Source organism: Curcuma longa, chromosome 6 (assembly GCF_044706935.1).
Source record: "Curcuma longa cultivar G26 ecotype Majalengka, Jawa Barat chromosome 6, ITB_CL_G26_1.1, whole genome shotgun sequence".
Lineage (NCBI taxonomy): Eukaryota > Viridiplantae > Streptophyta > Magnoliopsida > Zingiberales > Zingiberaceae > Curcuma > Curcuma longa.
In genome coordinates this window covers 829458-857162 of record NC_133866.1, presented here as the reverse complement: position 1 = coordinate 857162, position 27705 = coordinate 829458, and the positions used below count along the sequence as shown (strand labels likewise).

Here is a 27705-nt window from a genome sequence, read left to right as displayed (position 1 = left end):
GGTGTTTATCATTACAGTTTGTTTTATTTGTCTTACATGAAATCTAAGCAATACGCTAACTGCAAGAGCCCGTTCCTATGCAGGAAAATACTGAAAGGAGGCGAATTAGATGAATTGAGACAAGAAACTCCAATAAAAAAATAGTTATTTATATATACATCAACAAACAGAAATATAAGTTACTTCGTTCAGGGATTGTAACAGGGAAAATAATATATCAGCATTACTGAAAGAACAAAAAACAACAAAATAAATAGGAGGAACCTCTTAAGCCTGTTGTGCCTAAGGGAAAGGAGAGGAAGAGCTTCAAAATTATGACACAATTCTAGGAAGTTGACTGTAAATGCGGATCCAATATTTACAAAACAGTGTTGATATGAAGAGCTTTTAGTAAAGCAGTCGCCATTTGCTTGACTAGGACTTGGCCTCCAGATGTCTGACCATCTCGGCGTTCTTCGATCAGATTTTGAAGCTTCTGAGGCAAATCATTCTCCACGATTAATTGCTTCGGTCTAGGATGGTGCTCATAAACGGCCTAAAAAAAAATTGAATAAGAGGCAAAAACATATTCACATGTTTCAGTTATTAGTCTTAAGCCATCATCTGATGGTTTTCCTTGATTTTAGCAGAACTGATTGAAAGATAATTTGGATCGAAATATTAACCTAATAAAAAAGCTAAGAAAAATTACCTTAATTAATTTTAGAAGATTAAGGCGAGCGATAGCATCTTGATGTTCAAGCCTTGCAACTAGCAATGTCGTCAAACCATTGGTAGCCATAGCTGTATTTATCCGGGGTGATTTCCTGCATATTTATTTGCTTATTCAGTGTGAAACCAGGACATCATGAGACAATTCAAACAGAAAAGACTAGGGGAAAAGATTCCATTCTCTTACATAATTATCTTCAGGAAAGGCTCCAAAATGTGCACGATGTATTGCTCTGGACAATTGTGGAAGTACTTCACCAATTTCTGAATTGATTCCTTCTTCAGGAGTGCTTGTTCTACTTTCCTTTGTTCATTATCATGCGCCAAGCAGACTGCAGTTGAATCTAAAGCAATGCCGGCCCAAGCTTCATCCTCCAACAGGTTCAAGCACACATCCAATCCTCCATGAGCTCGCAACTGCTCCCTTGAGTTTCTTGAAGCATGAGCCATATCACATAGCAGAGGCAATGCATATTGTTTGAGTGGTGAATCTGAAGTGATAAAATTCATCAAGTGTGGAATAATTCCATTTTCTGCCGCCTGTTCCTGCCTCCTCTTGTTGATCTTGCAAAGGTTGAATAATGCATTGAGGACCTTCCAAAGATGAGCAAATTAATTTAGGGACAGCGAGTAATGAATCTTGTACCAAAGAGAACAAAAAAACAAAGAAAAAAAATCAGAAGATTACACACTTCATTGTGTATCTGTGAGACAAGAGATCCTTCAGAAAGCTCAAGATTTGGAATCAAATACTTGATTGCATCCGCACGCTGAAGGCTTTCTAAGCAATTTGGATCCATGGACAAATGGTTGATGCACTTGAGGATCTACACTTTGCAATAGAGAAAAATTTCAGAAGATAGCACTAGTTACCTAGATGAGATAAGGCGCTATAGACTGTCGAAGAAGTTCCAACACACCTTCAAGAGAATAGGCAGCTCCATCTTATTGAACATCTGAAAAACCCGAGCAAGCAAACTTTGGCTACACATGTAAGATTTCACTAGAGTGCCAGCTTGTGCAAATACTAACAGAAGATCTGCAACTTTCTCAAGATATTCCCTTGCCACATCAGCATTTGATGAAGATACCATCTGTGACAGCAATCCAGATGACGTAGTGCTACCAGGTCTTGCATTTAGTACGCCGGATCCAGATAAAATGCCAGTAGTGTTTTGTGATGCTAATCCTGATGTGGAAGCTCCATCATTTAAATTTAACCCCATTGTAGGCAAAACCTTCTTGCTTGCTTTGCTTGAAAGTTTTACATTAGAATCCGTGCTGCTATTTTCTCGCCCATGTCTCGACATCTCTGCATCACACTCACCCCCAAAATAAAGTGAGCAAATGGAATGCAGGCAGGTACAAAGAACTGGAAAAAGAACATATGGAGGACAAAAATATTGAAAGTGTAAAGCCTTCGATATAAGAACTCTCTTTTGTAATTTTAAGATTTGAATTTAGAATCAATGTCAATGTCCAAATGGGAGAGGACAAATGAAAAGTCCAAGTATCCATGTTGACAATTATCCATATAAGAAGCACCTTCTTATTTCCACAAAGTTCTAAACAAACTAGACCTATTCAGGAAAACATCACTCACCAAGAAAACAACCCACACAGCTGGCAAAAATCCAGATATTAAAAATAGTACAATATACTTTAGAGATGTCCTAATTCCTAGCTATCAATCTTAAATTTGGTGATACAAACATGCCCACGCCATACAAGCTAACAGGTGTTGCAAATAAAGTGATTGAGATGAACATGCTGTAAGACCTTTTGAAATTCACATTTTACAGAACGGCTTGGATTATTACATTGTCATGAAGTTTGTAATAAACTTTTCAAATAGAATAAAGAAAGTTTAAAGATTTAGCTACTAGTAATTATTATCCAAATAACTGCATCCAAGATATCTGCAGCAAGCTGCCACAACAAAATAAAATAGATGTAAAGTAATGCATATATCACTTACACCTAAACTCTGAATATTAAACTGCTTGAATTTCAAAATATAGCAGAATCATGAGGGGCAATGTTACAAGGAGACATCTATAACCAATAAGAAAGAACACCCATCTTCAGTCAAAAGACACAATAAGCCCATATTTTTTAATATCTTGGATTACATAATACACAAGCTTTATGAGCATGACCATGAAACTCTTCCTTCTAGACAGATGCTACAAAATATAAGCTAGAAGTTCAACAGGCATACAAAATTGCCTTCTTGGTCACTATTGATAAAGCAAAATTTGCATTTTTAGATTTCATCTAAGAATGATGCATAAGTGTAAATTTATATATCTTTAACTCTTCAGAATCCATAAAGAAAAGATTAAGCAATTAGTTTTAACTAAATCTAGCCAGACAAGCAATTAGCCGTACTTTTAAACTATAGATTGATTATTGATCATATGCACAAGATAACATGTTAACCTGCAAATTCTGCCATCAGCGAATCAAGTTCACCATTTGTCCTATTCTCATTTGAAGCATGCAATAGTGGCAGTATGCTTTCATGTCTTTCTAGTCCAGAAATATGCCGAACATAATCAAGTTGTCCTGAAACATGCTGAGATGGTGGTCCCTTTTCCAGAAAGCTTAAGAGTGGCCGAATTTGTTCATTCTGAGATGTCAATTGAATTGCACCACCTGAATGACCATTTGATGCAAATTCCATATGCTTTTGTGCCTTGTCAATAGAACTCCTACCAGCAGAGTTTGTGCCATGATGCCTCGGAAAGTTAGCATCCCCACGAAAAGGCTCTTGATCCCATATATAGTGTTCATTCTCCTTTGAAGCTTCCAGTATAGCATGGTTGGGGTAGATCTTATCTCCATCCCCAAAATATTGTTTGTCCAACTGGGTTCCATCTGTTCGTTGAGAATGAGAAGCTTGATTCTGTGTTTGTTCTAATGATCCAGATGAAAAAGGATGGTCAAGTTTAGAAGTATGAGTATGGCCTATGTCTGAAATTGGTGATTCACCCTGCATAATAGTAGGCCGACTGTGAGGATCTAAAGGACCAGATCTTGGTTTTGGAGCCAGCCCATTTTGTGAAATGGATAAACCCCCTCCGGCTATCGAAGCCAGACGAGTTGCCTCATTCAAGCTATATAGAGTGTTGACAAGTCTAATAAGTATGCCATTCTTCGCAGCAATTCGACAAAAGTCATTCTTCAGGGTTGAGTGCTGAAGCTTAAAAACTTGCCACATGCCATCTATGGCAAGATGAACCATTTCCCTGATAATGGAATCAAGCTAAGCACATAGGGAAAAGATACTTAAGAAATGCATTGGCTGACAGGATAACCAACCAACCTGTACTTTCCATAGTCAGCCTCAAGAAAGCCCACCAGAACTGGTATTCCTTGGCATGCAATGAACATTTGCAATGTCCAAGTACTAGATGAAAGTATACCATTAGTTCAAAGATTGGACAACTATAAAGTTCAGCACAAGAAATAAGTATAAGCCTCAACCTGGACTGACAAAGCTGTTGGAGAAAAAAAGCTGCTTGAATTCGAACTTCCCTTGGCCGATCAGGGACTGCAAAGTTCATTACAACTGGAATCTGTATCCCCAGTAAATCAATTTCAAACTACTAGAAAAATACTATAAAAAGTTATAGAAGACTTTAAGAGGTGTGATCTTACAAGGCCAACAAGACAAGCATTTTCTTGAAAACTGATATTGTCACTGATTATGCGATTGATAATTTGGAGTACTGAGTATATAATCTGAGCAAGATTCAAAAGATCAATACTCGTTAGGATATGATTATTATTACTTTCATGAAGCTTTAAGCTTCTACATCATATTATTCAAGAGTCAGTGAAGCACAAAATCCCAAGAAAATCAGTAAGCAACTACCCTGTTTTTTGGGATGTCAAGAAGTTCCATGAGTGGAAGAAAACCATGCTGTGACATGTAACCGTGTTTCTGCTCAAGGCGTTGATTGAAAAATGCCAGAAGCTTCTGGCATGATGTCAGAAGTACATCTTCTGATGCTTCAGGCTTTAGCAAGCTGACTATTTTGCTAAATTCAACTGACTACATAGAGAGAAAAAAAACATCAATTATAACAAATGCATATTATTAAAAATTTCTGATAGAAACAAAGACAAATACAACAACTAAGCTTTATCCCACTGGGTAGGGTCTATTATATGAATCTTTCTATGTCATTCTATCTCATACTATATCATCATTTATATTTAAATAAATTTTATCTTATTTTATTATTACTAACGAAGTCATTTTTTATCTTCCTCGTTTGATGTGCACATTTATCAAAGTTTCACATCGTATAACTGGAACATGTATTGATCATCTAAGTACATGTACCTACTATTTTAAACGTGTCTCCCAGAATTTTCCTTTAATAGGTATAACTCCGACTTTCTCTCTAATATTTTTATTTCTTATATTGTTCATTCTTGTATGCCCACACATCCACTTTAACATCCTTATCTCTAGTGTTTCTCGCCAAGATTCGAATTTAGTATTTACTATTTCACGTGTCTCACCTACCAAACAATATCATCTGCAAACAACAGACACCACAATACCTTATATTGGATATGTCAATGAGTTCGTCCCTGATTAATGTAAAAAGATAGGGACGAGTTGATCCTTGATATAACCCTATATTTATGAGAAATATTTCGATTAATCCATTTAGAGTCTTCACTTTTGTCTTTACATCCTCATACATCCATAATAAGTTCAATATATACTATATTAACACCTCTCTTTTTTAGAATTCTCTATATAATTTCCCTTGGGACTTTATCATAAGTCTTTTCTAGGTCGATGAATACCATATATAAGTCTTACTTCTAATCCTGATATTTTTCAATTAGTTGTATGAGAAGATATATAGCTTATATTGTCAACTTTCCAAACATAAATCCAAATTGATTTTCAATCACCGTGGTCTCCTTCCTTAGTCTTTTTCTATTATTTTTTTTCAAAATTTCAAATTATGACTCATTAATTTAATACCTCTATAGTTTACATAATTTTGTACGTCTCCTTTTTCTTATATAAAGGAACTAGAGTACTTATTCTTCAATGATCAGATATTTTTTTCTATTTTCAATATCATGTTGAATAACTTTATAAATCATTCAATACCTTATTTCTTTAGGCACTTCCATACCTCTATCGATAGATCATCCAACTGCTTTCCCATTTCGCATCTCATTTAAAACTTGTTCTACTTCTGAAATTTAAATTCGATAAAATTTTACATTTCTATACTGATTGACTTACTTAAATTATCTAAGTTAAATTGTTCACCTAAACCTTCATTAAAAAGTTGATAAAATACATCTTCTCTTTTATTTCCTCATCATTTAATAGTATCTTATTACATTCATCTTTAATACATTTTATTTGGATAAGAACTCTTGTCTTCCTCTCTTGCTTTAGTTATTCTCTCTTCTTTTATATCTAATTTTCGATATAAGCATTCAAAAATCTTATTTTTAGCTTCATTCACTACTTTTGTAATTTCTTTCTTGGTTATTGCATACTTTTTAAAGTTTTAAGTTTTTCTAATTCTTACAAGTGTGTAATACCTTATAGATTCGTTTTCCTTCACTTTCTCCTATACTTTCTTATTCCACCACTAAGATTCTTTATTTAGTGGTGCACATCCTTTTGACTCACTGAATACACTCTTGATTACTATTTTTAATTTTAATGTCATCTTATCTCATGTCGTATTCGAGTCGTCATATATTTCTCTTAAAGTTTGTACTCCTACCCTCTTAAATATGTTTTATTTCTCATCCTTTAACTTCCATTATTTAATTTTAAAAATAGTGCACATTTTTCTTCTATTAATATTATGCTTAAGGTGCATATCCAATACTACTAATTTATGTTGAATAGTTAAGTTTTCTCCCGGGATAACCTTACAAATCTTTACAAATTTTTCTTTCTTTCTAACTATAAGAAAGTCAATTTGCGACTTATTATTTCCACTTTTGAACGTGACCAAATATTCTTCTCTTTTCTTGAAAAACGTATTAGCTAATATAAGAACATATACTATAGCAAAATCCAATATAGTTTTCACTTCTACATTTCTTATTCCAACCCCATCACCCCCATGTATCTTATCATATTCCTTATTTTTCACTCAATACATATCCATTTAAACCTCCTATTAAAATCATTTCGATTGACGAAATATTTTGCAATACCTTATCTAGGTTGTCCCAAAACTTAGATTGTTTATCGTCATCTAATCCCACTTAGGTGCATATATATTAATTACATTAATAATTTTTTTTCGTCATTGCTATCTTGAAAGCTATAATTCTATCATCTTTTCTAACTACTCTTACTACTTCATCCTTTAGCGAACTATCTAAAATGATTACTTCATTTCTTATTTTACTTTTTCCTGTGTATCATAGCTTAAAATATGAATTATCTATCATCTTTGTCTTCTCTTCTACACATTTTATCTCCTGTACACATAAAATATTAATTTTTCTCTTAATTATCGTATCTACTACCTCCTTTGTTTTACTAGTGAGTGTTTCTAAATTTGATGTTCCAAATCTTAGATAATTAATTTTCCTATAATAGAATTTAAAATTCAGCGGGAAATAAAATTAATAGAAAAGTTACATGGCTTGGTTCCAATTTTTATCTAATACAGGTACCAATCTAAGCCCAGATTAGTATGGCCATAATGCAATGAGAAATTTACTAAGCGAATCACATCATAAAATCCAAGAACTTCTATGGACCCATTGTACTGCAAATAGAGGAAGGCAGATCATGGTTTCTAATTGTGAAAATGTATGGCCCAAGCATGCAAAGGAGCTGATAATAAGCAACCAACGACACTAGAAAGATCAAGAAGTTACTTTAAAAAACCACAAGAAGACTGCAAGAGTGTGCATTACATGACTGCAATCATAAAGACAGCAGAGTATGAAAAATTAGAAAGCGACAAATTAAAGCACCCTACTGACTGAAAGACTAATCAACTCAATCACTATATAACTTTCAGGTCAGCCTAGAATCCATAAAAAATAGTTCTTCCCTGCGAGCTTAGCTTTGTAGAAAGATATGCACTAAGTCATCCTTACAAACGTACCAAAATATTCAAATTATGTGATGTACCAACAAATATAGACAACAAAACATGCTACCTAATTCCAGTGGTATAAGGAGCATCCTTTATGCAAACATGGATTTGCAATTCATCAAATTTATTCCAAAAAAATCACATTAAAAGGTAGGGAGATAAATGGAGAAATTTAAATAACCATATAGAATCAATTAAAGTGTCAAAAAATAACAACTTATCTGTTTTAGTAAAAATTCCGGAAAAAATGTGCACCTGAAGGGGGAAAAGATTATCTGGTGGAAGGTATTCATCAAAGACCTGAAGAAATATATAATATAACCACTATTAGCAAGATAAAACCTAATTTCTTATGTAAATAGAGATGAGCATCGTCCATTGGCTGTGTAGCCCCATCAATATATATTTATATTTACATATGAGAGAGGGGGAGAGGGGTAAAAGGAATAGAGGGAGATCAAAGGAACTTTAGCCAATAAAATATAATTTGAATTATTTGAATAATACTACTGACAGTTTTGCACAGGTAGATAAGGTGTATGTAGTCAATCCCAAAAGTTGACACAAACACAATTTGATAACTATGAAATATACTTGATGTAAAAAACTTACTGAACCATCAATATCAATCATGTCATCTCGCAAATTCATGACAATTTCTAAAAGCTTCCCGCCATTGCTCTGCTCTGTTCCTAATTGCTTCTGAGCCATCCTAGCTTTAAGCTCTTTTGCCAAGTCATTTTGCTGACCAGAAGAAGATGATGAAGCTTCAGTACCTTGATCTCTCTGCTTATCTAGTGGCTGGAATAAATCATCCAAGCAGGCATCTTTTGGAGTGTCACTAAACCTGCTGAGTCCACCTCCTCCATTGACATTGGAGTGTTGTGCGACCTTCAAAAAAAATAAACGACAATGAATACAAATACATAATCATTCCCATACAACAGTTAACCAATTTTATGAACAATCAGTATCTAATAGAGAGGCAGCACATATATTCTGATGGAAAATAAAGAGCCCACAAGGAAAGATACAATTGATAACAAATATAGAATTATGATCTATCTACAACTAAATATTTGTGACCTGATCTTCAACTTGATGAGATATACAAATTCGACAAAAAAGACAAAGTTCATAGAGGCTGCCATCAAACAAAATTACATGAATGGAACTCAACAAATGTCTTCAAAATCTATGATCAAAATTAACCAAACCTCATCAAATGATTAAAAAAGTTAATGGAGATACAATGAAGAATAGAACATAAAATAAAACAGCATCTCACCTGAATAATGTTTTTCTCAGATCTAGTTCCGAACGAGAACCTATTAGTTTCATTAAAACTTGTTCCCCTTTGGGCTTCTAGGTCTACCTGACCGATTAGAACTTCTCCAGTAGAAAATTTCAAAGATAGCTTGTCATGGATAGCTAAGGTAGGATCATTAGCATAAAGCCCATCATCTTGTTTAGTTTCTATACCATTGGATAAGGTATGCTGAAAAGGAATGGACTTTTGGTCCTCATCAGCACTTTTAATACAGGACGAATCAGTGGCCAAATGCCCTTTTTTAGATTCTTCCTGAAACATGAAAAAAAACACATTATTTATGAAAAAATTAGAAATCAACTAAACCATCATGATAACTTAGAATCAAGCTGTAGTTTAACAATTGGCAATATCGAGAAAAAATGAATAATTGTTTCAGAAAACAAACAGATACTTGTTCAGGATCAGATGTGCTACTCTTTCTCTTTTCTGCTGATGGGCTTTTGATCCCATTATCTCGATTTGAGATGCCAGCTGGTGTAGGATCATCCTCAGTGTTCCTGAATTTTGTACAAGACAATATACAAAGAATGGTTAAACTAAAGCAATCTAGCATTGAAGGACACATCCAAGAATCAAGTATCCAAACTTGCATATTTGAGATTTGAAGTGACTACTTGATACCTTTATGTCAAATATCATAATTTAGTTAAACTATATTGGTTCCATGGTTCAAAATTTGGTTTCAGGTCAGGCGAAATTTACCATTCTGTCCGCCACCTGCCGCCCAGCACCAAAACCGCAGTCAGCACCGGCACTATGGGTTGCCATAGGATCGCGGAGGTGACACGCGCCCATTGCGAACTTCACGTTGCAGCGGCCGCCACAAGCCCACGGGCGTGCGGCGACAGCCACGAGCACGCGAGGACGATGCAAAATTAAGTTAAAATTTTAATGTAGATTAATAATTTCAATTAACTCTTAGCTATAAATTGAATAATGTTCCGGTTCTGGATCGAAACCTCAGCACAGGTCGAGCCATAATTGGTTCATTGGAGTGTCAATTGCTAGCCATTTTGACTCGAATCCGACATGGGATAAGATGGTATCAAAGTTGAAAATAATAGACAAAAGTATACTCGACGAGTCAAAGGGACGTGCACTACTAAATAAAGAATCTTAGTGATAGAATGAGAAAATACAAGAGAAAATGAAGAAAAATAAATAGCCTATAAGATATTATATATTTGTAAGAACAAGAAAAACTTTAAAAATATATACAATAGTCAAGAAAGAGACTAAGAAAGTAGTAAATGAAGTTAAGAATGAAATGTTTGAATATATCAGAAATTGGATACAAAAGAAGAGGAAAGAGACATTTACAAAATAATTAAAGCGAGAGAGGGGAAGACAAGAGACATTATTTAAATAAGATGTATTAAAGATGAATTCAATAGGGTACTAGTAAATGATGAGAAAATAAAATAGCGATGGAAGAGGTATTTTCATCAACTTTTTAATGAATGTTTAGGTGACCAACTTAACTTAAGTAATTTAAGTAAGTCAAATGAGTATAAAAATTTAAATTTTTATCATAAAATTCAAACTTCAAAAGTAGAACAAATTTTAAATGGGATGTAAAATAAACAAATAGTTGGACCAGATGATATTTCGATACACATGAAAGTACCTAGGAAAATAAGGTGATAGAGGTATGGAAATGCTTAAGAAAATAAAGTATTGAATGATTTACAAAGTTATTCAACCTGATATTAAAACTAAAAAAATATCCGATCAATAGAGAGTAAATACTTTAGTTCCCTTATATAAGAATAAAGGAAATGTGCAAAATAGTACAAACTATAAAGGTATTGAACTAATGAGTCATACCATGAAACTTTGAAAAATAGTAATAGAAAAAAGACAAAGGAAGGAAACCACGATGATTAAAAATCAATTTGGATTTATACGTCGATGATAGAAGGTATACATCTTCTCAGACAACTAATTGAAAAGTATCAGGAACAGAAGCAAGACTTACATATGATATTCGTCAATGTAGAAAAAGCTTATGATAGAGTCACAAGAAAAATTATATGAAGATTTCTAAAAAAGAGAGGTGTTAGCATAACGTATATTGAACTAATTAAGGAAATATATAAGAATCTAATGACAAGAGTGAAAATTTCAGACGGATTAACTGAAGCGTTTCCCATAAAAGATCAGCTTTAAGTCTATCTTTTTACATTAATCATAGACAAACTCGTTGGACACATCCAATACATAGTACCGCGGTGCATGTTGTTTACAAATGATATTATTTTGGTAGATGAAACACGTAAGGAGTAAATGCTAAATTTGAATCTTGATGGAAAATGCTAGAAGTGAAAAATTTTAAACTTAGTAGAATAAAAACAAAATATATGAAATTTAAGTTTAGTAATATTTGATGTAATGAGACAATTATTAAGATAGGAGATGATGAATTGTCTGTAACTGAGAGTTTTAAATATTTAAGATCATTTTTACAAAAGAATGAAGAAATTAAGAGATATATCTTACATAAAATACAAGCGAGATGATTGAAATAGAAGAGAATATCAAGTATTCTTTGTGATCGTAAAATACCTCTAAAACTTAAAGAAAAATTTTATAAAAAGACGGTTAAACTTGTTGTTATATGAAGTTAAATGTTAGACCATGACTCGAGCACATAAACAAAAGATGAGAATTGCAGAAATGAGGATGTGAAGGTGGATGTGCGAAGACACAAGAATGGACAAAATAAGAAATGAAAATATTAGAGAGGAAGTCAGAGTTGCATTTATTGAAGAAAAACTCCAGAAGGCACATTTAAGATGGTACGGATATGTACTTAGACGACCAATAAATGTTCTAGTTAGACAATGTAAAACTTTGAGAAATGTGCACACCAAACAAGGAAAAGAAAAATAAAAAAAGACTGAGTTAACAATAATAAAATAAGATAAAAAATATTTAAATATAAATAATAATAAAATAAGATAAAATTTATTTAAATATAAATGATAATATGTAGGGGATAGAGTCCAATAGTGTAGAAAAGATCCAAATAACTGACCCCATCTAGTGGAATAAGACTTACTTGTTGTTGTTTATATATGTTTCAACCAACATCATAGAATACAAGTGCATGCACAGTAAAGCCTAAAAAAGAATAAATTAATATAATCATAATAATTATAACATCTTCAGACTGGCACAGGCAATATGTACCATTCTGCCCATGTTTAAAATCAAATCCAATAGACACAAGCAAAAATTACACATTACCCATCCAAACCTTATATTCTCGTATATTGGAAGATATAACTCAATATTCACCCACATAGAGTGAACAAACCCAAAGCCTATGAAAAAACAATTTAAGTCATTTAAAACTAATTTATACCCAACTCCAAATAATTACTCAATTAAACATACAATTTAAATTGATTAAAGGCTTGGATATGATACTAATTATGTTACAATAAGAAATCAACAAACGCATGAGAGCTCATCTTAAACATTGAACTGAAGTTCATTGCACTCACAAACTTCCTACTATTATGGTTTTGGCACATCAGATGGCCATCAATGGGCCTATTTATATTCAAAACATGTGCATGTGTTTGCTCCAGTTCTACTTATGCAAGTTAAAAGTCATGTTGTCAAGCAAATATAATGGCAGACGTGGATTTAACCAATAGAAATAGAAAAGGTCTAGGGAGTAGTATTTACTCAGGATGATAAAGGACCACAGTATTAATTTCACTTGGATGTTGTACAAACCAATGTTCTCATTCAAGCAAGGTACTGATTAAGGTATTAGTAGAGATTCCAACATGTATGATATTAGATGTTTGTTATGCTTTTTAAAATTTGTTTCTATGAAATTTTAAATCAATGACTATAAAGGCCAATATCGAAATTCTAAAACTTGGATTTGATAACAATAATGGAGGCACCAGTGTAAGAAGTTGGAGGTAGAATAGTTAGTCCATCCTTTGTGAATTTCATTCCAAAACCAAAAACATATGAATACCTTGATAAGCAATAATGGTGCATTGAAACTAGAAGAAACACCAATAATGATCAAGTTTTGGATTAGCTTCTATTGAGCCCATTCTATTTGAGCTGAAATAGATCAAAAAACGTACAATGCTCAACGGTCACACCAAATTGATTGTGTTATCTTTCTGAATTAATTCATATCATTGTGCACAAGTTGTAATTAGTGAACTTAATCTAAGACCGTATTATCCATGAAATTGAATTGTTTCAAATTCAATCAGCTATTACAAGGATACAAACACAACTAAATAAAGTAAAATCGGCCAAATTTGAAGTTTTTTGGTGTTCGAGCAAACATGAAAGCCAAATTTTCATAGAGAGGAATACACTAGATTGTCAAATCACAAGTTGGAAGAATAGGCCATGAACATAATAAATGACACTCTTACTTTAATGATCCACCTGTTTGCCGTAGTGAGGAGTGCAAAGCACGCCTTGAGTTTTGGATCCATGGGTGCAATAGCAGTGTTTTAGCATCTGGTCTCTGCATTGCATCCTGAAAAGCTTTTCAACTACTGTTACAAAACAGAGGAGAAACCATGCAGCTGAAATAATTGTCTGACATAATTAACAGTAGTAGTAAAGTAATCTACCTTTTTAAAACATTGACGAAGAAAATCAGTAATATCAGGTGAAAGACCCTCAGGTATGGGAGGATGGTCATCCTAAAAAAGAAAATCACATCAAATTATGTGTCCTAACTATTTTCCAATGGCAAACTAGGAGGAAAGCTTAAGAAGCAATTATAAAACCTAGTTATATAATAACAAATACATTAGTGCAATGTGGACTTCAAGCAGCTAAGCAATTTTTGTCCAATAGAGCTTAATTGATTTTCTATGGACAGGGGTTCAGCTATTCTTAATGGCACAAAAAGAACAACAAAATTGTATGTATAATACTAGCAGGAAGAGAGCGGATAAAAATATGGTAGAAGATGTGAACATGAGTGGAACATGAAGGGGGCTGTGTAGACCATGAAAAGCAACAATCTCATGGCCTAATGTTTGGATGAGGATAAAGTCAACATTCAGTGAGGAAGAAGCAATCACTGTGCATGACGTAGCTGAGAGGCATGGTGTTGGACGATAGAACTTAAAGTAAGTTCAAGAAATGGTCGACATAAAAAGTGAGGGGTTGGTATGAGTAATAACACGGTGGTGTTGTAGATGAAAGGAGAGATAGGAGACAATGGCCAAGAGAAAGAAAAGGGATAAGTAAAGAAGCTGCAACCTTTTATGTTTGGATAAGGAGTTTATATGTCTCACTCAGTGATTCTCGCAACAAACACAAGTGCCCCTCTGGGACACCACAACTTCAGCTTTGATATCACCAGACGCAGCACAAGTCACATATCTCAGGTCAAACACTGATGCAAGGAGGGAGAGAAACCCAATATTAAATCAATCAATAACTTGTACCCTTCCCTTAAATGTTAAAACATGGAGGCCTTGCCCAATATAGAAGAATATAAAAACAATTGTATTAAGAAAATGAATACCTAAATAAACAATTGATTAAACCCAAAATACAAGTACATGTTCTACAATTATTGTGGCTTAAAATTACAAATCACAAGAAGACCTAATTGAATTGTCTTAACATGAATCAACTTGATCTCTGTTGATGCATAATTTACTTAACATTTTCATTTTGGTTCTTACCTAAAATACATGTCTTGTTCCATTTTCTCTTCCAACTTACTAGTGACAAAAAACCCAATGCAAATAGGAGTTCATGAAGCCACAAATGAAAACGCAATATTCCCCTTTAAAATTAATTATATGTAGCTTTCTGTACCTGAACAATTCGGAAAAGTGCAGGCATTGGTTGTAAATCGTAATATGGTGGTACACATGTTAACAACTCTATGACTGTGCAGCCAACACTCCAGATGTCTGATGCAGCACAAACACCAGACATTTCAATAACCTGAAAGAGAGCAATTCTCCTGAACAAGATATGGAAAATGAAAAAAAAAGAGCTATGCAACAACTTAAGTAGGCATACGACAAACAGATTTCAAGTATTTCCCTTACATCAATATTGTCACAAGTAATATGGAAAACAAAAAAAACTAATAGTTAAGCAAGCATACACAAATCAGATAGCAAATGGCAACTGAAACTTCCACTTATATTATCAGATGTCAACAAGTTGCTCCTTTGAGTCAAAGAAGTTGAGACTTGAGACAAATAAGACATTGAATTGCGGAATATTATGTCTGACAATTTCTTAGAATTATGTTCTATTTTCATTTTTGTCTTCCTACTTAGCCTTTAACTAGATTATACATATATAGTCTACTATCAATCTCCAGTTACCTAAGTTGAACTTAGTTATTGTTTACTTATCATGATCACATCACCAAACAAGATTATCAGAGAGCGAGCACTCATGCTATAATAGCCAATCATATGATATCCAGTTAAGAACATTATTTCTAACACCAAGGAAAAAAAGTTACATATAAGGTCCATGCTGATACAAAGTGAATATATAAAATTACAAAAGACTAGTTTTAGATGGTTGGTTACCTCAGGAGCCATCCAATATGGTGTCCCAACAACTGAATGTGTATTTGCATCTGCTTCTGTAAGTTTTGTTGCAACACCAAAGTCCGCAAGTTTAACAAGACCCTGAAGATAATTATTGATAGTACAATAAGAACGGTAAGCACATGGAATATATATATATATATATATATATATATATATATACCAACATCAAAATCTAGTGAAATGTAACTAAAAAATCTATGTACACCAAGTGAGTATATAGCAACTACAAATTATCTCATGGATTTGAATCCAAAAGAAATTTTGGTTTAACAATAAGCTGGTTTGGTTTTTAAAAAGTGTTCCAGAAAGACAAGTATGGTACGAGAAATACCTGTATCCAAAACAATAGGCATGGCTTGGCATGGAGTACCGGCAAATGGGTAGAAACATGTGGAGTTTATGGAAGAAGAAAAAAATATCACAGTGAATAATTCTAATACAAAGAGAAGCCTGATCTAATAAGAGGTATGGTAAAAAAAATTATTCCATATAGAGACAGAAAGACATGCTAATGACCACTTTCTCAAGATACTGAAAAAAAATCAGATATTTGGCTAGTTGATCAGACAATCCAAGCTTTCACTTATAACTAAACATCACAAATACAATTAACCGCAAGCGCCAATAAGAGCATTTATCTGGTTATATAAATTTGTGAGTTGATACTAGCTCTTTTTTGTTTGTCACTTTTCTTGTAAGCTCTGCTTTTTTTATGAAAAAAGAAACATGGATTTGCATAAAAGTTCATAGTTTTCAGTTAATCAGTGCCAACATGTCATTGAAGAATTAGAAAACAGAAGAGAGTGCATCGACATCTCTAAATTGGCAAGATGAAACCTCAAAGGAAGCAAAGTGAAATAGGATTAAAGAGAAAACAGATGTGAACAAGAAATACCCATCATGTAGATCAGAGAATAAGGGTAGAAGAATCTTATTAATATTGGGTTTTTGGTTCCAGGATCAGATGTCTCTAGGTCTCATGTCAATGATGAGCAGTTACAAATGCCTGCCCACACAACTTCAGTGTGTATAATATGATACATCATCCATGATACAGTATATGCATTCTAATTTAAAATATACCAGATTAAATTTCAAAGGTAAATTATTATCAAACTATAATGCACCTACAGAGGAAAGGCACACATGAAATATTAAAGTGGCATTGTCCATAAAACTAAAGAACAGTTGTTTTTTGTGACATAACCATAAGGGAAAGTATCAAGAAACACACCACTTGGTGAAATTGGAAGCTTGAGTACAATTAAAAGGAGAAGTAAGGTCAAAACTAAAGATTACCTCCTTAGTGGTCAAGATATTTGCACCCTTGATATCACGATGAATAACACCTTGCTCATGTAGATAGACCAAACCCTCCAAGACCTTTTCATAATCATAACACAAAAAGCCATATTACCACTATAACCAAGTAAGAGACGGATTCTAAGAAATCTCAAGCAAACCTGAGCAATATAGACAGCTACCAATGATTCAGGGAAAGGTCCAAATTTATTAGGTTTGATGATGTTAGCAAGAGAACCATTTTCCACATATCTGCAAGAACTCCATCAAGTAAATGGTAGCATGGTTGTGATCAAGAGACTCAAATGTGATAAACACTACACATTCAAGAGGAGGTTAATAGGAAATACTCTAGAACAATGTGTAGATGAGTCTTTGTCTTGATCGACCCAAGATATTTCACGATGTTTTTGTGATTAAGATTCTGCAAGCAAAAAAGCAAACTTAGATCACTTGCAACTAGATTGTGAAGACCCAATTTATTATAACGATGAATTTATAGGCTAACAAAGAAGATTTATAAGGCTTCTAAGTCTACTATTATTAACTTGGACTAAGCATTTCGGATCTTGGAACAAATCAAATTAAATGGGCAATTCTCTCAAATAAGTCAACTGGTTGTGGTCATGTAGCATTGCAACAGACTTGATGATCCTAAGCTTGATGAGATCATCGAATGAGAAAGGATTATCTATAATGGTGAAGTTATCATTAGCTTTTACGTGCCACCAACCAGGAATTTTAAACCTTAATGAGATCATCAAGCCTTAAGTGGAATATGTTGTCATAACCCAATTTAATCTTGCACCACAAATTGTGGACTAATTAAGTTGATTTATAAATCATAGATGAAATTGCTATAGAAAAATAGGGTTAGGTATTTAGACTAGTGGTTTGAGCCAATGAAGTTAATGGGACATGGTTTGAGCATGTGATGGTGGAACCTCCATTTATCCACATGCAAGCCTTTAGAAGCAATACTAAAAATATAGATCAATCATATATTGAAAAGTGTAGACTATGTTACGGAAATTTATGAGATTTAGATGAGTCTGATGCCATTAACTTGAAATCAATTAAGGCCAGTGATTTGGATTGATCAAGTTAATAGGACAGTCTCACATTCAAGCTGGGTAGTGACCTATTGTTTACTTAACTTCCTGAATTAATGAGAATCTAATAGGTTTTTTGCTTAAACAGTGTTCTTCCTAGTTATCAATGAATAAGCAGAATTGGTGGTGCACCAATGGCATTTGTGATGATTACTATCCAAATTTTTTCTACTTATTTGTCTAAAATCACACAATATGCGAGAATCTATTTTGCTAGATAACTATGTGAATTTACATGGAGGATTCATCACCTGATACAAGAATCAAGATGACAAATTCACATCTCTGCACCATATATTAAACCAAGTTAGGCTTTACAAAATGATACTGTCCACTACCAGGATTATACTAAGCTAGCAACTATAATAAATACTGTAATCATTCCCCAAGTCTCATAAAATGCAAATTTTGCTGCATTGGCATAACATAATTGGGAAGAGCTAAAGGCCTATAGATGGCAAGAGATGATAGCAAATCAAAGCCTAAAATGCAAGGAACCAATGATGAAATTGACTCATGATCAATAGATGTCAAAAAATTCCAAGACCAGCACTCAATAGGCCAAATAACACTTCTAGTAGTTACAATGAGTGACAACAAATTTATTAACAATAATAAGTAGGAATAAAGACATTTTATCAGTCACTAATTGAAACTTCAGCAATTAATAACTTGAAACTTTTAAACAGCAAAAAAACTTTGAAAAGAATATTTACCTTCAGTAGATCAATTTCTTGCTGGATTATGATTTGTGATGATGGCAAAGAAAATTTTGCAAGAGAAAAAGAGAGAAAATATTAGCTGAAAAACAAGAAAAAAGCTTCTTGTGTAATTTTAATAGATTCCATGACAATGTGCAAAAAGAAGATTCATAGTTGCAGCATTGTAACAACTATATAAAACATCTACTACTGCTAATACTAAGTTCTTTATTTTTTGCTGCAAATATACTTTAATCAACGAAGAAAAAAAAACCTAATTTATAGGATTCTTTTCCTTAATATGTATCTATAACTTTGAAATGCAAATTCTTTTCATCCCCCATCCCACCCCCACGTACACACAAATATAAATATATTAAAGAAAAAAATGAGCACATGTTGCATGACAATAAGCAACTGCAAATTGAAATACAGTATGAAACAAGAACCTTTCTTAGTAACCAAATAGATGTGACTGAATGAGGCAACAAAAACTATAGAATAAGTGAGCATACAAGATAAAGTTGCTTTGCTTTTAAAGATCAATCACATCAATATCAAACGGCAAGACACTTAGAAAGAACTTATCATTAAGTTCCAATGCTAAAGTTTAGTTTCACCCTAAGGTGCCACAAATAAGCACCAGAATTTTTAACTTAAAGGAATAAAATAATAAAGAACGCACCATAATAATATTGAGATCCTCTTGTGGGATATTCTCCAAAGAGACCTGCTTGATCGCCACGAAGTCCCCATTCTCCAAGTCAAGACCTTTGTACACCCTTCCGTATGCCCCTTTTCCGATTTCATCTCCGATCATCTGAACCTCGCCAAAAATGTAAATTTTCTTTAAAAAAAAAAGAAAAAGAAAAAGAAACAGAGAACAAAAAACTCTTTTGGCTTAACAGAGCGAAAGCACTCACGTATTTGTTGTCAAGGGTCTTGGACTTATGGAAATGCGTAGCGACCGCCTGCCAAGACATCTCAGCCCTGGGCTAATCCTGTCGCGAACCCTAGAAGCCGGCCGGCAGACAACCCTAACCGAGACAGGAACCGCGAGATCCGGCACCTCGGAGGGAATTCCGCGGGGAATCAACTGCATTGACGGGGTTCCCCTCCATCTTCCATAGGAGGGGCGAGTCCAGCAGCGGACGAGGAGGCCGACGTCGTTGGTGGTAATTCAAGCCTTGGCCGCGGCTGCTTTCCTCGAGCAAGCGAGCCTCCGGAGCAAGGGAAGCAAAGTAGCGCGGTGTAGGGGCTTGGCGTCCCCCAAGAATGGAATCGAAAGAAGAAGAGTAGAGGAACGAAAAGAGACAGAGGGGTGCAGAAGAAGAAGGAAAATTCACTTAAGGGGATGGTTATTTATAGAGGAGAGGCACTGGGTTTAGTGGAGGTCATCAACGGTGTGGATTCCTACTCTGTCTGCAAATTACCAGCCAGCAGCTCGTCGGGCTGGACGACAGCCTTCCTGTTACATATATTTAAAAATAAAAATAAAAAAAATATAGTTTTCTTTGTTTTTGTGTTTTCTTTGAATTTGTTTTTATCATTAGATATGAATCGTGTCAGGTAAATTAATTACAAATGAAAATAAAAATTCACAAAATACTAAAAAAAAATGAAAGTTTCCTGAATTAATTAATTAATTCAAAAAAATGGAGTCCCTTTTTTAATAATCTGAAACGATATTCCAAAATTGGCGGTAACCTTTCACGCCGTATAGCACGAATAAAGTATATCGATGGTTCGGGTCAGGGGATAACGTGACCAGGCAAGCACTATTGGACTGATTTAAAGCCGTCTACTCCTTTGGCACGTCTGTCGCCACGGCGGATTGCCGGCGTGATAGTTCCAACCGCTTTATCTGCTGGGACACCAGGTCATATATATGGGATGGGATGTCTGACGCGAAGATGAAAGACCACATCTGACGTCGCGGCAATTGAGGTCATCGTCTCTGTGTCGGGCGCCGACGCTGGCACCCGTTCCAGCAGCACCTCCGTGTTTTCCAGTGACGAGCACCTCGCAGAGCGGCGCGCATTCCTTGCCGCCGTCGAAGACTTTCAGCGCATCATGATCCTTTTCGTCTACGAAAAAGGCGCAAGGTCAGGCTGTCAGCGACTTTGCCGTCCTACGTCGCCATTGGACGCGCTCAGTCGGTGATCCAGGGCGCCATGCTCCGCCTCGAGGAAGGGGCCGGCGTCGCTAAGCGTCGACGCCCCGTGCTCTTCAGTGACGAGCTATGTCCGTTCGCTGACACCGGAGAGACGACAGAGTGTATGTACGTTTACTGATTAAATAAGTTAAAAATTTATGATTGGCTAGGATATATATAATAAGCTTAAATAAATTTTAAATATAAATAAAAAATATAGTAGTAAAAAATCAAAATGCGTGCATTATTATCTTTTTCGATATAAAAACGTTCTTATTTTATTTTTATTCTAAACATATTTTTATTTCAGAACCATGATATTTTCTTCATTGTAGCCGCTACCATTTATAACAATTTTAATCACAAAATTAGTTCTTCAGACACGTAGCATAGACGAAAGGCATATAATATTACTATATAATGATCAAGAATCGATTTCAAAAAGTGATGACCTGAGATCGATCCTGCCATGCGCCTAACGCTTGTGTATCTTTATATCCGTGGACTGACTCTAAAAAGCTATTTTTTTAATCACAAAACTCACTCATTTTTATTAATTTAATAAAAAATTATATATAAAATATTATTATATTAAAAAATATTCATCATTTTTATCAAAATTATTCAAACTTGGTAAATGTCGATTTAATATTGTTATAATAGTTATAAATATGGTTATAACTCGAAAGAGCTATAATATAAAATACGTGTAATGACTAGATCATCATAAGATTATTTTATCGACATTCAATTCTTGCTCACTTTAGTAATTCTGTTCCATTGTAATCAACTCTTATCAACTTAATTTAAAATTACAATAACATAGTATTGTTGTATAAGATATTTGTTATCAACTTAATTAAAATTGATTTAACTCAAAGCTCTCGATAATAAATCTCAGCTACTATAATTTTAAAATGATTTTAATCAAATTTATTTATAAATAAAATGGAGCATTTTTGTTTAATAGCTATGATTAAATTATTAGTATAGAGTATTTTTTAATGAAAAATATACTAAAATATTTTGATATTTAAAAAATTATTATATGATGATAAAAATATATATTTTTAAAATTTGTATCCGATTTAATTTATGATTTATTTATTATTAATTTAAACATCTATAACTTTACAAATTATCTACTTAATGATTGTATCTATCATCTAAACTTTTCCTTATAATTTAAACCAATTAAAATTAAATTATAGACCTGATGATATTTGTGTGATTCATTAATGTCAATTTTGACCTCTTTTATTGATGCAATCGACTTCAATTAAGGTTGATCAAGTTCAAGTTGACTCGAATTAGATTTAAATATTTAATCAATATATTAGTTAGTTGAGCAAGAAGTTGCTCATATATTTGATAAGAAGAGAAAAATCCAAGTAAATCATAGTTGACCGTATACTTGGGGTTAGAAGTTCAATAGCTTGGCAAAAGGAAAATTCAAGTGGATCAAGTTTGATCGAACACTTGACAATCATAAGTCTAATATGGAGTTGGTAAGGGAAGTCCAAGTGGATCAAGCTTAACCAAATACTTGACAGTCAAAAGTCCAATATAAAATTGGCAAGAGGAAAATCCAAGTGAGTCATGGATGATCAACCACTTAGCATTGGTATCAAAGGAAAAGTCTAAGTGAGTCATTGATGGCCAGCCACTTAGCATTAGCATGAGAAGAAAAATCCAAGTGGATCACAATTAACTTGATACTTAACGGTTGATGAAATCTAAATGGATCATAGTTGACACAATTAACTTGAACACTTACAACAATTAATGAAGTCCAACTTGGTCATAGAGAATCGGGCACTTGACAATGATGAGAAGTCTCAGTAGTTTAAGATTCATTGAATGCTAGGTAATGAAAAATTCAGACAGATCAAAATTGATCAGATGTCAAGCAAAGTTGTGGTTAATCAGATATCAGACAAGATGAGAATTCATATTTGATAAGGTTAAAATAGGAGTATTAGTTAATTGATAAGGTAAATCGATCAGCCGATAGATTCTAGACTTCAAAATTTGGATTTGAGGTGTTAGGGCTTGCTGCATTAACTAGAGTTGTTATAGTAAATCTGAGGTTACTGTATTAATTTTGAGGTTAATGTAGTAACTTCGAGGGTTACTATAGTAACTTCGGGCTTTATTGCAGTGACGGAGTTTAGGATTTCTATTACAATATTTTTGCTACAATGCTAATTAAATGAGTTTCATCAATCAATTGTTAGCACTGTAGCAACAATGTTTATTAGTCTATCAGTTAAATTTAATAGTTGACTGATAGCACTGTAGCAGCGAACATAATATTCAGAAATTGATTAAAAACTTGATTGATTATCTATTAGTCGATTGATGAGGTTAAGCAATCGATTGATAGTAGTCAAACTGAGTTGGGAAGAGTCATTTTATAGGTGTAATAGTCAGATTTGACCAAGCAATCAATTGATGGAAGGTGGCAATCTACTGATAAGCGAAAATCAGCGCAACAACAGAATTATAAAAGAGGATTTTGAGGAGATTTAAAGTCACCAATTCTTGAGAGTTTGAGGATGAAATGTTACTGCATTTCCAAACTATCAAGAGGTATCCTAAAGCAATCAACACCAATTAAAAGCAAGGTTTATGTAAAATAGTTTTCTTTCATTGTGTTTGCTTCTATACCTTGTATTGCTTGTATTTGCTTCTATACCTTGTATTGCTTGTATTTTCTTTATGAAGTAGTTTATAAGAGGCTTCTCTGTTTTGGAAAGTATCTGAGAAAGGAAAATTTTAATGGTGATAGTATCCCTAGGACTAGACTTTGGATTAGAAATCGGGGTTTCAAACAAAGTAAAATCTCTATTTGTTGTGCATATGTTTATATTGTTTCATGCTTTTATTTTCCATTGTGATTAACGTTTTGTAGATAAGCACAACTATCACTAAAAAAATGGAATTAGTGATGAAAAAAATTCATCGCAAATCGGTAACAAAATTAGTGACAAAAAAGAAATTATTGCTAATTAGTAATGAAATTAGCAATAAAATAATTTCATCATAAATTTGGTAATAAAATAACTTTCATTGTAGAATTTGCAACAATTTCAAAATTCATCGCCAAATATGCAACGAATTCAAATTTTATCGTCAAATTTTGCGATGAATTTTGGATTCGTTCCAAAATAAATTTTTTTGGACTATATTTTGGTAAAATTTGGCGATGATTTTTGAATCCATTGTCAATTTTTATAATGAATTCTATATTCGTTGCCAAATTTGCAACGTATGCTACATTCATCACCAAATTTTGCAATGAAATTTGATTTAATTACTAAAAACCCATAAAATCCCTTCTCTAAATCCTAAACTTTGCAATTAATTTTTCATTCATCATTAAATTTGCAATGAATTCAACATTTGTCGCCAACTTTGCAACAAATTTATAATTCATTGTTAAATTTGCAATGAATTTCAAAATTTGTGAATTTTAAATTTGTCACTAAAAAACCCCTTAAAATCTCGATCTCTTCCCATGCGCCCAATCACAAAAATCCCGATCTTCTCTCCACACGACCTCTGCCCCAATCTTTGATTCTCTCCTCAGCCTCGATCTCTGATTCTCTCTATATATGTAAGATATTCTTCTTTCCCCTTTCCTTTCCCCTCCCCTCTTCGATCAGATCTGGGCGTGACAAGGTGCGATGACCGCCTTTTCAGCCATGGCAGTGAGGTCAAGTTCGACCTCAGTTGCTGCCTCAGCCTAGCCGCGAGGTTGGGTGTTGGGTGCCTGGACGCGAGGTTGGCCACAAGGTCGCCCACGACGTGTGGCAAGGCTTTACTAGACAACTACTAGAATAAATTAGATACTATATATAAAGTTTCTGTGATGTTTTACTACTAGATGAGGCTTTTCTAAATCGTACATCTAATATTATTTCTATAATTTCATGACATACCAAGCCTCAGAGCAAGTGATGGAAAGGTGAGCAAGACATTTCTCAACGCAAACAAATAAAGTTGTTATACCTAAAGAACATAAAACCCCTTCTCAGGCAAAATCATACAGGTGAAATAATTATTATATCTATGTACAATAGACATCATCCACGTCGGTTAATTACTTATGTATTGCCATAATGCCCTTGTAATTTACTCATGAACACTTGGAGTATAGAGCGTACGTCTTTCGCTCTCCTCATGTCCATTATCCAAGCTTTTGGATATTGAGCTTGGTGAAAGAGATTAACAATCAAGCCCTGTGTCTATTTTCTTTAATCCTCTCTAAGATTGTGTTTGCACCTTGTACAATTCCATATATATTGACATAATTCAGAGATATAAAACTTTTAAGGATATATCTCTTCATTTTGGTTGGTCTCTTGGTCGGTTTTGCTACATATTTTCATTGTTGTTGTTGCATATTTCAAAGGGATGAAATATGCTTTCTGATTGTTTTGTTTTATGATTCCTGAATTGGTGAAAATCACTGAATGAATCATTTATTATGTTACTCTTGAATAGTGACAGTACAAAGCAGCCTCTTGCTTATGCATCTATTCACTTGAAAAATAAGTTCTTGAAGTATACAAATGAGATCTCTTCTTTAAGCCATCGTGTTCTTTTGTCTGGTCCACTATGTTTGCAATTTTTTTCTTTATTTTTTAGTATTTATATTACATGTTTTGGATGTCCAATTAATACAAGTGCAATTCTGCCAACCTGTGAATAGGATATGAAATATATCAAGAAACTCTAGTTAAAGCTCTTGCTAAGAGTTTGATGCTAGAGTGTTCATTGTGGATTGCCTCACACTATTCGACGTAAGCATTTTCCCTTGATTTTCTCGTTGTGATTCAATTCTTTTCTTAGCATATTGTGTACTTTCACTATTTATGTGAATGTTCACCTTAATTTGACATGTGTAGTAGCATTGAAAATACCCTTTCTTTACATAAATATAATAGACACTATATATCCATTAACTTTCAACTTGAGTTCGCCTTTCTTAATGTTTAGCACTTATATTAAACCATCAATTCTTTCTTATAATAATAGAGCTGCTTAAGTAAACCTTCTTTCTCAATTTAGTTTCAGTGGCAAGGAGAAGTCTCATAATATTGTTTTATTAATTAGCACTTAGTTTTTGTCCTGTTAAGTTGTTTGTTGCATGTCTTTTGTTAAGCTAATGTAGATATCTTGGTAGGGTCCCCAATATGTGTGCACAATCTAATATTTTAATAATTTTAAATTTAAAAATAAAAAAAATTACAGAAAGAAATGAGTTTAATGTATAAAACTTACCTAAACATTGGGACAATGAAGAAATTAATCATTTGAAGAAGTTATTTGTACAAAGGGACAATGAACTTCAAGAAGTTCGCACACTATAGAAGCAAAAGGATTAGGAAATGAATGAGTTCCGTTATTAGTCAATAACAGATGTTAATCATGAAACATCTTGAGTTACCCTTCGATCCAAGTCAGATTTCTACTTCTCTATCTCCTCTCGATGATGCTCGTGATGGTGATGATTTATTTGATGATGATGGTGGTGATGGTTGCGCTTGAAATTGTTGTATATGAATGCTTTGCTTTTGTTTATGGTGATGCTAAGTTTTTGTTGTATGGTTGCTTGTTTTTGTTGTATGTATGTTTTTGCTATATTAAATAGTTTTTTGTATGATGATGATTGTGTATGATTCTGTTGTATGTTTGTGATAAATTTTGTAATGAAAATAAATTAGTCGCAAAGGAAAATTTGCCAAAATTTGCAACAAAAATGTCATTCATTGCATTACAACGAAATTATTTTTGTGACAAATTTTATGGTGAAATGATTTTTCATCGTAAAATTACAACGAAAAGCATTTTTGTAGTAAAATTTGATGATGAATTTTGCAACTAACTATAAAAAACATAGATTTAGAGATGAATTTTAGTAACAAAAATAGTTTGTCGCAAATCAGCGACAAAATTAGCGACGAACATAGATTCATCACAAAATAACAACGAAATTAGCAACAAAAATAAATTTCATCACAAAATTAGCTACAAAAGATTTTCGTTGTAAAATCCATTAGTGAAATATTATTGTCAAAAATTCATTGTAAATTAGTAACGAATCTTGAGTTCGTCACTAAATCAACGATGAATTAAAAATTAGTCGTTGATTCTGCAACAAAACCTAGGATTGGTAGCTAAATCGATGATTCGTCAATGAATCAACAATGAATTGCTGATTTAGCGACGAATCAATGTTTCATCGCTTATTAGCAACATATACACCGACGAATACCCATTCAAAAATCATGATTTAGGGATTACCAACCCTAAATTTTGTTCGATCGTCGTAACTCTCTTGCACGCACGTCGCCTCCATGATTTTCTCCAATTCATAAACCACGTGATCAGTCGTCAGTAATCTTTGATTCTCTCCTACTCCTTTTTCCCTCAACTTTAAGGTGAAGCTGGCCGCAAGGCCATCTATGAGAGCCGCTTATGAGCGGTGACTACGAGGCCACCCGTGAGCCGTGACCTAAGGTCACTTGTGAGTGGTGACCGCGAGGCCGCTTGTGAGTGGCAACCGTAAGGCCGCTTACGAGCGCCAAGTGCGACAGTCGGCCATTAGCATCGTCTCATTTCCCTCAACTTTAAGGCAAAGCTGGCTACAAGGCTGCAAGGCCACCTATGAG

At 33.7% G+C, this 27705-nt stretch overlaps 1 protein-coding gene across 6 annotated transcripts; it reads right to left on the bottom strand.

Moving 5' to 3' along the window:
* Positions 1-110: 110 nt before the first annotated feature.
* Positions 111-19956, bottom strand: LOC141830650 (MAP3K epsilon protein kinase 1-like). 6 transcript variants are annotated; one of them, XM_074718061.1, is made up of 25 exons: positions 19794-19956; positions 19556-19690; positions 18886-18906; positions 17408-17481; positions 17219-17309; positions 17055-17138; positions 15732-15833; positions 14995-15126; positions 13788-13859; positions 13584-13690; positions 9557-9662; positions 9121-9414; positions 8445-8723; positions 8088-8132; positions 4592-4771; positions 4375-4458; positions 4201-4292; positions 4040-4123; positions 3706-3962; positions 3154-3630; positions 1632-2023; positions 1404-1538; positions 899-1305; positions 692-806; positions 111-535 (listed from the first exon to the last, which is right to left on the bottom strand). In XM_074718061.1, exons 1-25 carry the CDS (start codon positions 19851-19853, stop codon positions 359-361), a joined length of 4002 nt encoding a protein of 1333 aa, XP_074574162.1. In that variant the 5' UTR covers positions 19854-19956; the 3' UTR covers positions 111-358. The 6 variants fall into 6 exon arrangements, with proteins under 6 accessions (XP_074574162.1, XP_074574161.1, XP_074574166.1 ...); XM_074718060.1 differs by having other exon boundaries at positions 3154-3962; XM_074718062.1 differs by lacking the exons at positions 111-535; positions 692-806 and having other exon boundaries at positions 1064-1305; positions 1400-1538; positions 3154-3962.
* Between the last annotated feature and the right edge of the window lie 7749 nt (positions 19957-27705).

Bases quoted from the DNA above. Each gene is read 5' to 3' on its own strand.
- LOC141830650 (XM_074718060.1), bottom strand. From the start codon at position 19,853: ATGTCTTGGCAGGCGGTCGCTACGCATTTCCATAAGTCCAAGACCCTT. The intron at 17,482-18,885 runs GTAAATATTCTT...TTTTGCTTGCAG, and splicing joins AAGAAATTGATCTACTGAAG to AATCTTAATCACAAAAACAT. The intron at 4,293-4,374 runs GTAAGATCACAC...CTGGGGATACAG, and splicing joins ATGCTTGTCTTGTTGGCCTT to ATTCCAGTTGTAATGAACTT.